This window comes from Perca flavescens, chromosome 13 (assembly GCF_004354835.1).
Source record: "Perca flavescens isolate YP-PL-M2 chromosome 13, PFLA_1.0, whole genome shotgun sequence".
NCBI classification, from domain to species: Eukaryota; Metazoa; Chordata; class Actinopteri; order Perciformes; family Percidae; genus Perca; species Perca flavescens.
The window spans coordinates 23,600,873-23,615,763 of NC_041343.1; the positions used below are offsets into that span (position 1 = coordinate 23,600,873).

The 14,891-nt window shown below is 39.2% G+C and overlaps 1 protein-coding gene across 1 annotated transcript; it reads right to left on the reverse strand.

Moving 5' to 3' along the window:
- Positions 1-4,568: 4,568 nt before the first annotated feature.
- Positions 4,569-13,817, reverse strand: c13h5orf15 (chromosome 13 C5orf15 homolog). The gene is made up of 3 exons (XM_028596228.1): positions 13,588-13,817; positions 7,943-8,757; positions 4,569-6,366 (listed from the first exon to the last, which is right to left on the reverse strand). The coding sequence occupies exons 1-3, from the start codon at positions 13,802-13,804 to the stop codon at positions 6,232-6,234; spliced, it is 1,167 nt and encodes a 388-aa protein (XP_028452029.1). The 5' UTR covers positions 13,805-13,817; the 3' UTR covers positions 4,569-6,231.
- Between the last annotated feature and the right edge of the window lie 1,074 nt (positions 13,818-14,891).

Sequence of the window (14,891 nt, forward strand, 5' to 3'; positions counted from 1 at the left end):
CAGGATATTGAAAAACTCCAGCAACACTTGCAGTATGAGACAAACTTCATTATTAGCATCAGTTGGCCTGAAACACATCAGTCTTTCATTTCTACAAGTGTTGTTGGAGTTTTTATCCTTCAAGATTGCTTCCTATCGTCATGCACCTTGCAAGTAGTTGAAGTTGAGCCAGAACACTATACTCTACACACAATATTGCACTCAATATTTTAAATATACCTCCCATCAGCAGCCTTGATGTTTTACCAAAGTTATTTCAAATAGCCAGAAAGCTTAAGTAATATACTGTACATGTAAATGTTTTGGTAGCACCTCGTTCAAGAACTCACACTGACATGTGTTAGTCATGTTTAAGTAATGATTTGAATGGATGTGGTACACTTAACACAATGAATATATCTAGACCTTGGTAAATTGTTAGAAATAAAAAATAATCTTTTGGCTATTCAGAAAGTTTCATATGATGTCAGATTATTGACCTTATTATATAATCCTATTTTTTTTATTTTAAAAATGTTTTAATCAATCCAGAGTTTAGAAGAGATTGTGTTGACACACACACATATATATATATATATATATATATATATATATATATATATATATATATATATATATATATATACTTACAGACTTAGTTGCACTGTTCCATACTTTGACTGCTATACCTTATACCAACAGACACTTACATTCAACATAATAATAATAACTACTGTTTATTGATCCCCAGTGGGGAAATTACAATTTACACTCTGTTTGTTAGAAAACACTGCACACAGGCCTGAAATACACAGACATGCTCAGGACCTATTCATGCACAAATGGAGAGATGTCAGAGTGAGTGGGCTGGACCAGCGCCCTGAGCGGTTGGGGGGTACGGTGCCTTGCAGTGCCCAGGAGGTGAACTGGCATCTCTCCAGCTACCAATCCACACTCTGTACTTTGGTCCATTCTGGGACTTGAACCAGCAACCCTCCGGTTCCCAACCCAAGTCCCTACGGACTGAGCTACTGCCACCCCAAACATCTGGTGAGGGTTGATGTTGACACTACCGAAACCCTGTCTGGAGTAGGACTCAGTGTAAATCTTCACGACCGTTGAGCTCTCCCATTGAGGAGGCAGCTAATGGGCCAGACCACATGATCTGATCACTACAGCATGTGCTGATAAGCTTTGCTCTCAGCCCAACTGTTGTATCTGCTATACCTTCAGGTCTCCTGACACTCAATATATTGACGTCTCTGTGAAAAGCAGACACCTGCTGGAATGGGGTTAAAAAAAAAGAAAAAAGAAAAAGCAGGGCAACCTAATCCAGCAGATGAAGAAAATACAGAAATTATTACAGAGAAGCCAAATTGGTCAATAACTGTCAAAATTGCCCTTGATGGATAGTTTCACAGAAGCAATCTGATTGGTTAAAAGATCTATTCCAGCCGTGTGAATAAAGCTGCCGGTGCTTCAGGTTGCTTTTCCAGTTTGTTCCTGCGTGGTTTCCATGGGAAGAAGTTACCGATCAGGCTTACTACTGAAAATATTAAACTTTTAGACAGCAGATCTGTAGCAGTTAAAGCCATTATGAGTTGTTTGGTGATGCCCATACTTGCCTGCCTCTTGTAGCTACCTGCATTACTCTCAATGAAGAAACTCAATACAGCAGTATTAGATATTCATTACATTACATTACATGTACATGACGCTTTTATCCAAAGCAACTTACAATTAAGTGCTTTCAACTGTGAAGGTTCAAACTCCAGACAACAAATATTCAATTGTCCCTTCAATATGAGACAAAAACCAATAAAATAACTTCATGAAGCCACAATCAAAAATCTGTGATGTTTATAGTCGACCACAATGACACCTTTCATTATTCAGAATAATTAATTATATTTATCTCCTCCCAAGCCAGAGGATGAGAGTATGGGCCTCATTTCTTTGTATTTTTGTGTGATCACTGAAACAAAAGATAATGTGCAAAATACTTTATTAATTATCATTTTAATTATCATTATCAGGATCTAAAGAGAGTTTTACCCTTAATATTTGTCAGGAACCTCGACGAAAGGATGTTGATCGCTTGAGAAATTCCTTATGAAAGTTAGAAAACCCTTTTCTAATGCTACTTGATAACCATTGTCAAGACTTTCACCCTCCAGTGATCAAAAGTAGTTGTGAGTTTTTCCGGCTGGTAGGTTTCATTTGCTGCTGTCTCTCAGATAGATTCGCCTGGCATAACTTTGAACAAATATCCACAAAGCCTGGTTATCTTATCTGTTGATGACACGCACCCAGCAGCCATCACTTCCTGCTTTTTCATCTATGGGGTTTTTACATTTTAGGCACCTGGAAGATGCTTTTATGCGGCGAAGCTTGCGACAAATAAGCAGGTATAGGAGTTCAGTGTCTTGGAAAGGATGTTTTTATATGACACAAAGGGGTTGAACCTGTCACACACCTTGCTCCCCAACCGGCAGAAACAGAGGGGCCATTTTAAAAAGGTTCATATGTACATGTACTAATTGTGTGCAAATCTCAGATTATATCATTATACCAAATTAAAGGTGCTCTAAGCGATGTTTGGTGATGTCACTTCTTGTTGACGTTCGAAGTATTGTCAAACAAAACGGAGCATAGCTGTCACCAAATGACTAGCTGGGAGATAAAATTGTTTGTGGACATACATTTTTAGCTATGCATTATGGAGACTCTGTAACAAAATGGTTAACTTTAAAGTAAGAAACTTTGGATTAATTACTTTATGTTGTGCTGCAGTTTAAAGTACATGTATAAGATTTAAAGGACAAATCCGGCGCAAAATGAACCTAGGGGTTAGTAACACTGAGTCGACCGTTCTCTGGGATATGTTTTCATGCTAATCGAATGTGACCAGTTTTAGCGCAAACCGCTAATTAGCTTATAACGCTAGTCGTCAGGACACGGGTAAAGTAATAAGAAATTGCTATTCCTATACCACCAACAAGGTTCAAAATAGCACCACGCTTCCACAGGTAGCATAATGAGGGTCCCTACATGTAAACCGAAGCATTGAGAACTTTGTAAGCGTACAGACTTATTAAAAAGATCACGTATACAAGCAGGCGCCATCTTGTGAAAAAAGTCACGACCAGTCGAACGACGAACACCGTGCAACCAGCAACCAGTAACGTAGCTCAAAACTCTAAAACTGGTCACATTTGATTAGCATGAAAACAAATTCCAGAGGACGGTCGACTCTGTACACACGTGTTATTAACCCCTAGGTTCATTTTGTGCTGGATTTGTCCTATAAGAGGGATTTGTTGGTTTCTGACCAGGTAATATGTAACAGTGTAGGTTTGTCGTCCCACAGCCTGTGGCAGCCGTTAATGAAAACTAGACTAGTCAAAGATACGAATGTCCAACTTGGTCTGTCTTTCTTTCTCTCTGCTGTTTGCCAGCTTTAAAAGACAGACATGCCACGATAAACTTTTAATACTTTTAGCTGCCCTGAAAATCCATCTCACCTGTGTTGTGTTACATTAAAGATTCACGCACAGTTTTTCTTCCTTTGGTGTTTACTCAGAGATTCTGGGTAATTGTGGCACATAATGTTTCCCAGCATACATTATTACAAAAAGTATAGAAGTGTCGAAAGAAAATTCAGCTCAAATTACCCTTTATTATGCTGACATAATGTGTGTCACAAAGAGTAGAGCAGTCGAAAACCAATTGCATTTTCTCAGACAACATTTGGATGTGGAGCCAGTAACACACGCTTGCTTCCTTGTCTCTTACACAGTATGTGGTACCACTCTGCCATCATTCAATTTGTTAAAGGACACAGCAGAATAATCTGACAACGGAAACACACACAGGTTTGTCTGATCAGATATTTGTGTGTGCATACTGCCTCCTTGTGGTAGAGTGACTTATTATTCTTTTTAGCAGTCCTGATATCGGAGTCTGCTGTAGGCCTTTTTTTCATAGATATTTAGACAAGTGGAAGTAGGAAAAGCACAAGTGTATATAATGAAATTAATGAGGGCTGAATTCCTTTTAGCTGCTTTCTGATTTCAGGGTCCTGGTGCTGTGCATGCTGACTCACTGTCCCTCTCACTGGGACACTTGACAATGACAGCATCCGATAGAAAACTACAACTTGTCACACTGCAGCAGTTGCTTTTTATTTTATTTCATCATTAAACACATCTAATGTAGATACAATGCTCTTTTGCAGATGCAGTACGCCTCAACTGTTTGCTAAATGTAGATATGCTCTAAAATCTACACCCTTTCCATTTTTAGCCTATAAATATATATAATAGCTTTTAACCAGAAAATTGCAGCTTGTTCTGAATGTCATAGCGAGCCTATTACGATCAAAGGAGATCAAAATGACTGTATAGTCGGCAATGCCAAGTTAAGCTGGGCATTTACTCCAAAAAGAGCTAGATAAAAGAAGGCTCTGATGTAAATATTCTCTTAATCAGACTCAAAATAAAATCTGTCAGAAGAAGAGTATCTTAGATTAATTACTTGAGCAGGTCAAACGTGAAAGCATCAATCACAAAAATTAAAGAGACAGGTAGGACTTTGTACACAATTTGTGCTTTATTGACAGAAAAAAGAGATTATACAGTTTCTACTGTTGATTGCAAGAGCAATGTTGATCCATCACCTTTACGCAGGACACCTCCTCCCCTCATATTCTAGCTAATATGACTGAACAGTACAGTGCAAATCACGTTTTCAATCTAACCACTGTGTAGCTTTATATACGGGCAGGACAGCTGAAAACAACTGGCAGAAGGCGACAAGAGATTGATAAACAATATGTGGATTCATGTGGAAGTTATGGCATTTTAATTGAAGGCATGAGACGGCAATAGACAGAAAAACATGCGACTGTGAGGAATAAGAAATAGACACTACAAATGTGGTCGGTTCTTTTTTGTGGTTTTTGCTCACGGTCCACGGTTTGGACTGTATCTGGACACCATATTCTGGTAATGAATGGTATAAAAGTTACCATCAGGCCACACAGAGCAGACATGTCTGATGAATAGAGATACCAGTCCAAACTGTACTCAGACAGGAAGAAACTAAAAAATTAAAAGTTCTTTGTGAGTCGTATTTTGCCACAATGAAGACCATAAATGATTGATAGAGACTTCACCGAAGTCATAAAACAAAGAGGGCCAGCCCCGGGATTTTCTGCATAGCAAAATCTGGGCGTTAGAACAGGTACCGTAGACAAGTAAAATGACGAACAAGGAAAAAGTCTTCTCCCATACATTACATTAGTACATTCTAACCTGAACAATATTCAGTATCAGTCTTCATTTAAATGGCTTAAACACGTGGACAGACCCCTCACCTGAAGTGTAGTCCCCCTCCTTGACTTAATGTGCAGCTTAATTTCCCAACATGTAATAGGGATTTTACATCCCTTACATGATGTAAAATCTAAATGAAACGTATATAAGACATTTTTTGCAAAGGTGTGACAGGAAACATAGGTGATGGTTAAACAGTTAAATAAATGTTAACTACATTGGAAATTTCTGTGAAAAATCTTTCTTTGCTAGATAAAGAAAAATTACATCAAATAAATTTTGTATAAACACTAAGAAATATTTGGACTTTGTAAATTTAAATCAATTTTCCCAATGTATGTTTTTTTTTATAGTTTACACTACTTTCTTTACTTTATAGCAAGATCAATGGCAAACCAGCCAGTTTTTTTTTTTTTTAATGACTGCATTTATGTATCAGCAAGAGAAATCAGAGAGAAATCTATTAATAATCTTGGGGTAAATAATCTGTTATAATTAAGCATTATATTATGACCTCAATTCTTCCTATTCCTAAAGTGAGTATTTAACGTTAAGACAGTATGCAAGAGGGGAAACTGGTGTAGAAGGACCATAAGGTTAAAACACTCCCAAAAAATATAAATATAAGATCCTAATAAACCAAAATATTAAATCCCAATAAATCATTAATTGCGGTGGGGGAAAAAAGACAAATAACAAAAATTAAGAAGAACATATAAAAATCTCTCTATGCAGACAACAGAAAAGTCCCGAATAAACCAAATTCAATCCCAAAGACATAATGTTCTCCAAGAGTAAAGCAAGAGAAAGCATCAATCAGGCACCATGACAAAGCACAGCATCTCAACAATGTGACCAGGCAAGAAGGCCAACTGGCTCTGTGCAGGTCTGGACATATTGTTCTTCTCAACGTGGATCAGAAAATGTAGTCTCGGGTCATCTTGAGGGATGGCATGGCCTCGTTGACGTTTTGGTCCAGGCGGTGATACTCCACGGTGTTGCGGGAACACAGACTGTCCTTCCAGCGCCGACTCTGAGCCAGAAGGAAGATCTGAAAAGAAAAGGAGAAACATTCTTTTAATAAAATAAGCTAAATGCTGATATAAATCTGTGTGTGTGTGTGTGTGTGTGTGTGTGTGTGTGTGTGTGTGTGTGTGTGTGTGTGTGTGTGTGTGTGTGTGTGTGTGTGTGTGTGTGTGTGTATTGCTAAGGCCACAGGTAGAGCTGGGCAATATATCGATATCGTGATATGAGACTAGATATCGTCTTAGATTTTGGATATCGTAATATGGAATAAGTGTTGTCTTTTCCTGGTTTTAAAGGCTACATTACAGTAAAGTGATGTCATTTTCTCAACTTACCAGACTGTTGTAACTGTTCTATTATTTGCCTTTATCCACTTAGTCATTATATCCACATTACTGATGATTATTTATCAAAAATCTCATTGTGTAAATATTTTGTGAAAGCACCAATAGTCAACACTACAATATTGTTGCGGTATCGATATCGAGGTATTTGGTCAAAAATATTGTGATATTTGATTTTCTCCATCTCGCCCAGCCCTAGCCAGTAGCTGGTGTTACAATCCACTCCAGTGAAATACAGACACACTTTTACACCGTTTAGCTGTCAGCATTTTAACTGCGTTTACTCCTGCTGCTAGCTAACGGTGGGTTAACGTTACCTGCTGTTGAGTGTAATGTTAACTAGCGTCCCGTGCGGTGATGTTTGAGTTGCCTCCAATGTCCGTTTTCAGAGCATCAGAGAGAAGCACAGGCATTTAAGTGGCACCTAAATAAGGCACCGAAATCCACGTTGCTATTCGGTCCGGTAGACAACGGTCGTTAAGGCACCGTTGCCATATAATCACCGGGTCTTGGACCCGCCCCCCAAATAAAAACTCTCGGATCTACACGATTCACGTGGATGACATTTTCCCCATTCAAAACGGCGATTTTCGCCAAAAAGCAACCCATTTGCAGGTATGTAAAATAATGTTACAATAAATGGAAAAATAAGGTAAATACTTTAGGCATTGAAAGTGTAATTCAAGACACACGAAGACACTACTGTATCTGATCAAGCTACACATTTGGTGAATTTTAACCCTTATCAAGTACAGCAGTATTTTATAGGACCGTGTGATTGTATTTTTATTTTTTTTTAATCTATAAACCTACAGATTATTTTTTCAATTAATGAACCGTTATAATAGGTCGATGTGAAAAATGTTCAGTGCAAGGTCCTGGGCCAAAGGTGAAATCTTAGGCTATGGATATCAAATATCAATATCAATATATATATATATATATACACACACAAATATCTATATCTATATCTATATCTATATCTATATATATATATATATATATATATATATATATATATATCAAAGAAAGCATGCAAAACCTCAGATTTGAAAAGCTCCAATCGAAATTGTTGGTGATTAATTTTGTCTATCAATAATTAATAGTTTCAACAACACGTTACAATGTAAACTTTGCACTTGACAAAAGCTAAATGCTGAGGTTACACCAGCCCGGTGCAAACAAGACCTATGTTGCATCATCATCTCGGGCATGTACAACCTGAGCGGTTGCCCCAGCTGTCATGCCAACACTCACCTTCCTCTTGTTGTGATAGGTGATGTAAACGATTGCCACCAGGAAAGCCAGAATGACCAGATGAAAGAAGAAGTGGGAGTCCTCATCCTCTGTGTTGTAGCTGTCTGCTCCCTTGTAACGGGTCACCTCCATCCCATCTGGATGCTGCCTGCTCACAGTCTGGTCTTTGACATCATGGTTTTCATCACTGTTGGTCATGTAGGTGTCATCGTCCTCGTCCTCATCTGTGTAACCATCCGGATCATTCTGCAGTGCCGGTGCTTTGTCAGTGGTCTCCAGCAGTTCTGCATCAGTGTCCAGCATTGTGAACGGGTCTAGAGTGTTGGCGGGTTTGGAGGCGGAGACTGATGCTTTTACCGCTTCCGTGACAGGTTTGGTTTGTTCCCGGGTTTTGGCAGAGGTGTTGGAAACTTCTGGACTAGAAGCTGGGTTGGGTTCGGAATCAGCAGGTCCATCTGTTCCATTATTTTTGTCTCCAACAATCTCTTTCTTTCCAGCCGCATCGGTTTGTGTGTTGCCATTGCCAACAGCTCTTTGCTGTGTATTATCAGAGCTATCAATGATGGTGACTGGATTTGTTTCCTTAGGCATTGTAGACATTTTTGGTTCACTGGCTGTTGTGTGGTTGTCTTTAGGAACATCTTTCGCTGTTGTTTTGGAGACATTGCCAGCAGGTGTCGTAGGATCCTTGGAATCTGTTAAATTCACTGAATCCAGTTGAGATGGCAAAGGCTCTGCTTCAGCTGGGTTCTTGCTCGTAATGGTCAAATTAAGATTTTGAGATGCGGTTCCCACCTGTTCCTCCTGGCTTGTTGCTGTCAGGTTAGAGGAAATAACAATGCAAGACAATATACATTAGGTTACAAAAGTAAGGTTTATGAATAACTCCTTAAAACACTTCAATCAAGGAGGGGTTTCTTTATTTACTGACCACTTTCTGAGAGAGACGCGTGACTGACAGAGAGACGGAGAGAGCAGGGAAAGGAAATGCAGCTGAACGAATACGCTGCATGTTTTAAATAGCGTTAAAAAAACGCAATATGTGGCGGCCGGTGTTGATTGTGTGGCACACTGGCACAAATTAGTCTATGTGCTGTAAACGCTAGAAAGGGACAACCGGCACGGTGGAAATACATGCAATACGATGCACGAGTCGACCCACAAGCAGGTCAAAACGTGACAAAGCAGCTTTCCCGAGTAGCCAAAGTTATTAAAAACGTACAGAAACATTGCATGCACTAGTCCACCTGCTCTACCACTTGCTCTCTCCCTTTCTCACATACACACACACTGTCCTTTCCACTGACAATATTGTGCTCCTATAATGCATGAAGTTGCTGGTTTGTGGGTCGTGTCGGGTTTGCGTAGTTGATTAACTGTGCGGCTAACACACACTTGACGCCGACGCTGTTTTACACGTCATGCTTCTTTTGCTCCCGGAATGCCGGCATGCTATATGAAATCCCACACTGCGGGCAGCATTATGTTGCCTCTGCATGGTTCGGTGTGAATCAACAAAACCGGCATAACTGCTGACCTTTATTGCTGCACTATTGCAGAACCTCTGTGTGAAACGAGCTAAAGAGAGATCGGGCATACAAAAAAAAAAAAAAAAAAATTGTTTGGTTCTGGTTGGTTGTCAGTTGAGGTCATGGGTCGACAGGGAATTTATTTTATTATTTTTTTTTTTTTTCAGTGGCAGCAAGGGATAGGTAGGAAATACAGTAGCGATGGATACTTTATTTTTTTATAACCTAGCCTACCCGTTACTACATGTAGCTACACTTACTACTACTACTTAGTAAATAGAGAGCCGAAGTCACGCCCTTCTACTTCCTATCATTCCCTTCTAGAACCTATCTTTCGAAAAAATATGAACGAGGGTCAATGGAGAGATAATAATTATTTTTTGATCCAGTTTGAATTGAGCCATGGATTACAAATATGATGTTCATCAATTTAAAACTTTATTGTTAAACTGTTGAAGTATCAGACTGTGAAAATACGTAATTAGAGAGACTACAAACTTCATGGATGACGTCTCGCTGAAGCTACGATGTCTCTGTGTATCGTACCGGGGATGTAACGTTACTCAAATGAGCAGAGGATCTCGCTTGTTCTTTTGCTTATCTAGTGAAAACACTTGACTGGATAAAACACAGCAGTTAAGATAACGTTAAATGTGTTGTGGAACAGAGCTAAGCTAGCTAGCTAGCGAGCAAACCGATCATCAAGCTAGGTGACGTAGATTGTGTGAAACGGGAGATGTAGACCACTGAGCGGTTTCACACAAAACTAAGTGGTACTACGACAAACCTACGGCTAACTGAGACTTTCTTTGGTTGAAAAATTATCTTTTAAATTGACGAACATCATATTTGTAATCCATGGCTCAATTCAAACGGGATCAAAAAATAATTTGCCTCTCCCCGTTCACTACCGTTCATATTTTTTCTGACTTAAGGTCCCATGAGGTCCACTGGAAGGGGCGGGACTTTGGCTCTCTATTGAAAACATGAGGTGTCATTCACATGCATATTAAGTAGCCACATGTATCTGTTTTGGTCTTATACATAACAGGTTTACCGCTCCAGCGGAGAGGATGGTTCGTTTAGACAGCAGCTAAGTTTACAAGAGTTTGTCCAAAATTCAAGATTCGTTGCAAACTAAGATAAACAATTAGACTACAAACTGACATCTTTCATTTTAGCTTGTTTGTAAAAAGTCGCTATTTGTAGAGTAGAGTTGTGTTTGCACAGCGCGGTGGACAAGAGTGGACAGCGCAGACAGAGCAGAATGAAATATCGGTTTCTACACACTTATGCCTGTAGAACAGGTAGGTGGGTATACTGATAAGTAATGACTTTTTAATCATGGAGGGTTTATTGTGGGCTACTTACAGTAACGAGTGTAGCGTTAGTTCATCTGCGCCAGTGGCAGTAAATAATGTAGGCTATAATCTGTATCGTTTCCAATCAGTTACATGTGCTCCGTCAAGAAACGCACACACATCGGCTCTGCTGCGTGTGTGCGTGCATCGCTGTTCAGAATACCGTCTATCTTCCATAATGCAATGCTTGTATTGTGAAGTTGTCATTAGCTTCACTGTTTAGCCACCTCCATTGAGCCACAGGGACTTGCTGTAATGTTAGAGCACTCTAAAGGGTGTTTACCTTTCATTTGATCGTGTTTGCTTGCTACGTTGCCTCTTGAACGACATTAAACACAACATATAGTTCATGAGTGGTTTCATCGGCCCTGTTTAACGTGTTGAAGCTCCCCGGCGGCGCAGTAGCCCTGTAGCTGGCCGGTGAGGGCTGGTTGAAGGCACCGTCCTCACGCTGCTGCTGCCGTAAAACTGGGCACGGCAAAGTTAAGTGCCGCTGCGGCGACATCGGGTCCTCTTCCAGCATTGCTGGAGGAAAACGGGCATCTTGCATCGCAACAGTGCTGTACAAAAATGTAATTATAGTTCGCCTCTAACTTCTTATTTGTGTATTTATTTAATTCATATCATTTCTTCCCCAAGCTCATAAAATAAATTTGGGTCGCACATAAATTGACAGGGTCGATCGGAAACCAGAACCAAACAATTATTTTTGTTAGGCCTTGTTGACGTCAATGTTAGCCAGGTTTTCCAATTTTTCTTTTAACCTGTTTAACTTTATAACAGTCATAACATTTTAAATTTCATAATAAAAAAGTAAGTACTTTCATTTTAACAATCTCAACAGTTACATCAGTCTCTGACTGTCTTTAAATTAGTGCTTAACTCAGTCTCATGCATCTGGTCAGTCTTCCTGAATCAATGACACCATTTGATTTAACCAACAAGTGTCAACATTATTTCATCCTGTGGGACTAGGAGGCGTTGCTTAGGAAGGGACGGGAGGAGAACACTAGGGACTTGAAGCACGGGGTAAGACGTCTTCAAGAGAAGAAAGGGACTATTCATGAACATGGGCCATGGCCAGCATTAATAATCACTGAACAGGAGATCTTTGTGGCAGCAACCGTTATAGGCTTTGCTCCATAAAACAACATGTAGTATGTAGGAAAGTCAGCCTTAAAAGACTGAGCAGCTGGGTCACTTAATATTTAAGTATGCTTATAATATTTCCTTAAATCATACATCTCATTAACAGGTAATGAGGGAACTTCCTCCACTCTTGCTAAAGTTTTACTTGGACCAGTTTTAGATTCAGATTAAACCCATATACAAGGATGATTGAAAATGAATGAAGAAAAAAAAAAAATGTATAAAGCCACTGGTTTAATGCAAAGCCAAAGGGTCATCCACAGTATAGGACAGCACATTAATGATGGGTTATGATCTGATTTTATGAACCAATAAACATTATAGTTTATGTAACTCCAAATGCTTCAAAAGAGGATGAAATGTGAAATCCATGAATGTTGCAACTCGTTACTGATGTGATATTTTTTGTTCCTAACTAACAGATTAGCTAGGTCTATGTATTTTTGTTTCAGTTCTTCTTTAGCACAGTAATACATTTCAGAGATAGGCTGTTTGAGTGAGTATGGTGAGAATGATGGCGTGGCATAGTCCTATTTAAAAAAAAAAAAAAAGGAAATAGGACTAAGACGTGAACACAATGCTGCAACCTGACAGCCGCCCAAGCATGTAGTAAACATGACATAGTCTTCATTTGAAAGAACAAATCAATGCCAATGACTTCTCTTTGCTTAAATCTCAACAGATTTAAATAAATAAACCACACAGTGCAAGACAGAGCCTTCCAATGAGCCTTTACTGTGGTCCTAGTTCCTTAATGGTTATCTTCAAAATGTATTCTTTAATAAGCTGTAGCGTTAACTGACTGGACTGACAGGGGTTATTTAACAGCTCAGATATATGACAAGGACATCTGGACCAAGTCACTTTATCGGACCACCACAAATCATTACTGCTAAGGAGTCCCCGCGGGGCATCACAAAGTAGACCCTTCAACTACAATGCCATTTTCACTGGGCAAAACAGACATTTAAGTTAACTGGTCGAACTAAACGTTTTATCCCAAATACGCTGGCTGTAACATTAAGTTACCGATCTTGAAGTTTGATAGAAAAATATGACTTCCCTTTTCCTGGTTTCGAGGGTTATTATGCCTCTCTTGTGTCAGTAGCCTTTATAGAGTTATTATTGCTATTTAGCTAAAGCCAAGCCAGGGAACTTTATGCAAATTTTACATTGAATTAAATGTAGAATTAACGTCTCAACGACTTGACGTTAAAGTAAGAACGTTTTAACGTTGTTACTTTCAACTTACAATCTCGTGACGGATACATTTCAAAACGGTTCACGGGGACGTCACATTTACAGCCTTGTAACGTTATAACTCTTTACATTTGGGAAATTACTTTGTTGAACTGTACTGTAAAACTTTCATAAGAACTCGATTCAAAAGAGCTATTTTAAATCACTTTTGCGGGACATACAGACTGCCTATAATCGTCCCTTCTCACCCGAAATCATGGTTGCTAGCATGACGTAATAGCCAACTAGCTACAGTAACGTCGCAGTAACGTTAGCTACCTGACACTGGTTAGCTAACGTTAGCAGTGCTGTTAGTTGGTTAAAAAAACAGTAATGATTTCAGGTAATTCATAAAAGTATTACATACCTTCCTTTAAGTTATTTACTGGAACTGACAGACAGCCGCTGGCTAACAGTTGGAGGGAAATAACCAGAGAAAGAGCACACATATTTCTTCCGCTTCGTCCCATCTTTCTGCACGTCGCCATGTTGATACGTGAGTAACTGAAGAGGCGTGGCTTCGCATGGCCACATATGTGAGAGAGCGAAAATGTGTTCAGGGGGATCATGAAAAGTGGATGCATGAGGTCTTCTTCTTCTTCTTCTTCTTCTTCTTCTTCTTTAGAGTTTAACGGCAGTTGGCATCCAAGTCGTTGCATTACTGCCTCCTATTGACAATTTCTCAATATCTTATTTATTCAGACCAATACACTACAATTTCCTAAAAACACCAGTACCTTTCAAAAACGCAAATAGATATTTCCGTCCATTCATAATAACACCACTTTCAAGGACATCTGTAATCCTGAGTTCACCTAAACCTAATTTCCGTAGTCCAGCAAACATAACCTCTCTTTCTCGGACATATTTCCTGCATGACATTAATACATGCTCCACTGTCTCCATTACCTCACATACATTGCACAGGCCAGTCGGATGTTTCCCTAATATAAAAAGTGTACCATTTAATCTACTGTGACCTATTTTCAGCCTACTGACAATTACTTGTTCTTGTCGGTTAAACCCACTGTAACTCATCCCTCCTTGGCCTACCTTAGCCTGAATCATATGCAATTTCCTCCCCTTATTTCCACCATCCCAATACTGTTGGATGCATGAGGTCTGGTGTAAACAATGAGTTTTGTCACTCTCCAAAATACCCTGCGTGTCGGTATATTTGTGGTATGGAACTAGAATTGTTTTGATGCCATTGGATTTGCCCCTCATCGTTTGCTATTTGAGAGGGGTAATGCTTCATATAAAACTTTCAACATCAATCACAGACATAGAGCATATCAAACTTCAATGACTATAACAATGTTTTACATCTCGGGTCTCTGAGACCCCGAACAGAAATGCATTATTTCCTGTTCCGGCTTCTATAACATGTTATCAGTTCAAAATCATGTTTATGATAAATTTTTTTTATGAACTTCAGTTTATAAAGTCATAAGTCATGAAATAATTTAGATCATGAAACAATAAGTATGTTCAACCAGAACATCATAACAACCTATCCATAGATAGAGTCCAGTGTGAACCTACACAATAGTAGCTGGTTGGTATTCAGGGTTTTCCCCCAAACATCAAGTTCAATAGCTATTTATTCATTCTACACCTTGTTTGGAGAAACCATATGTCAGAACAAAAGTTGGACAACACATTGTTCAA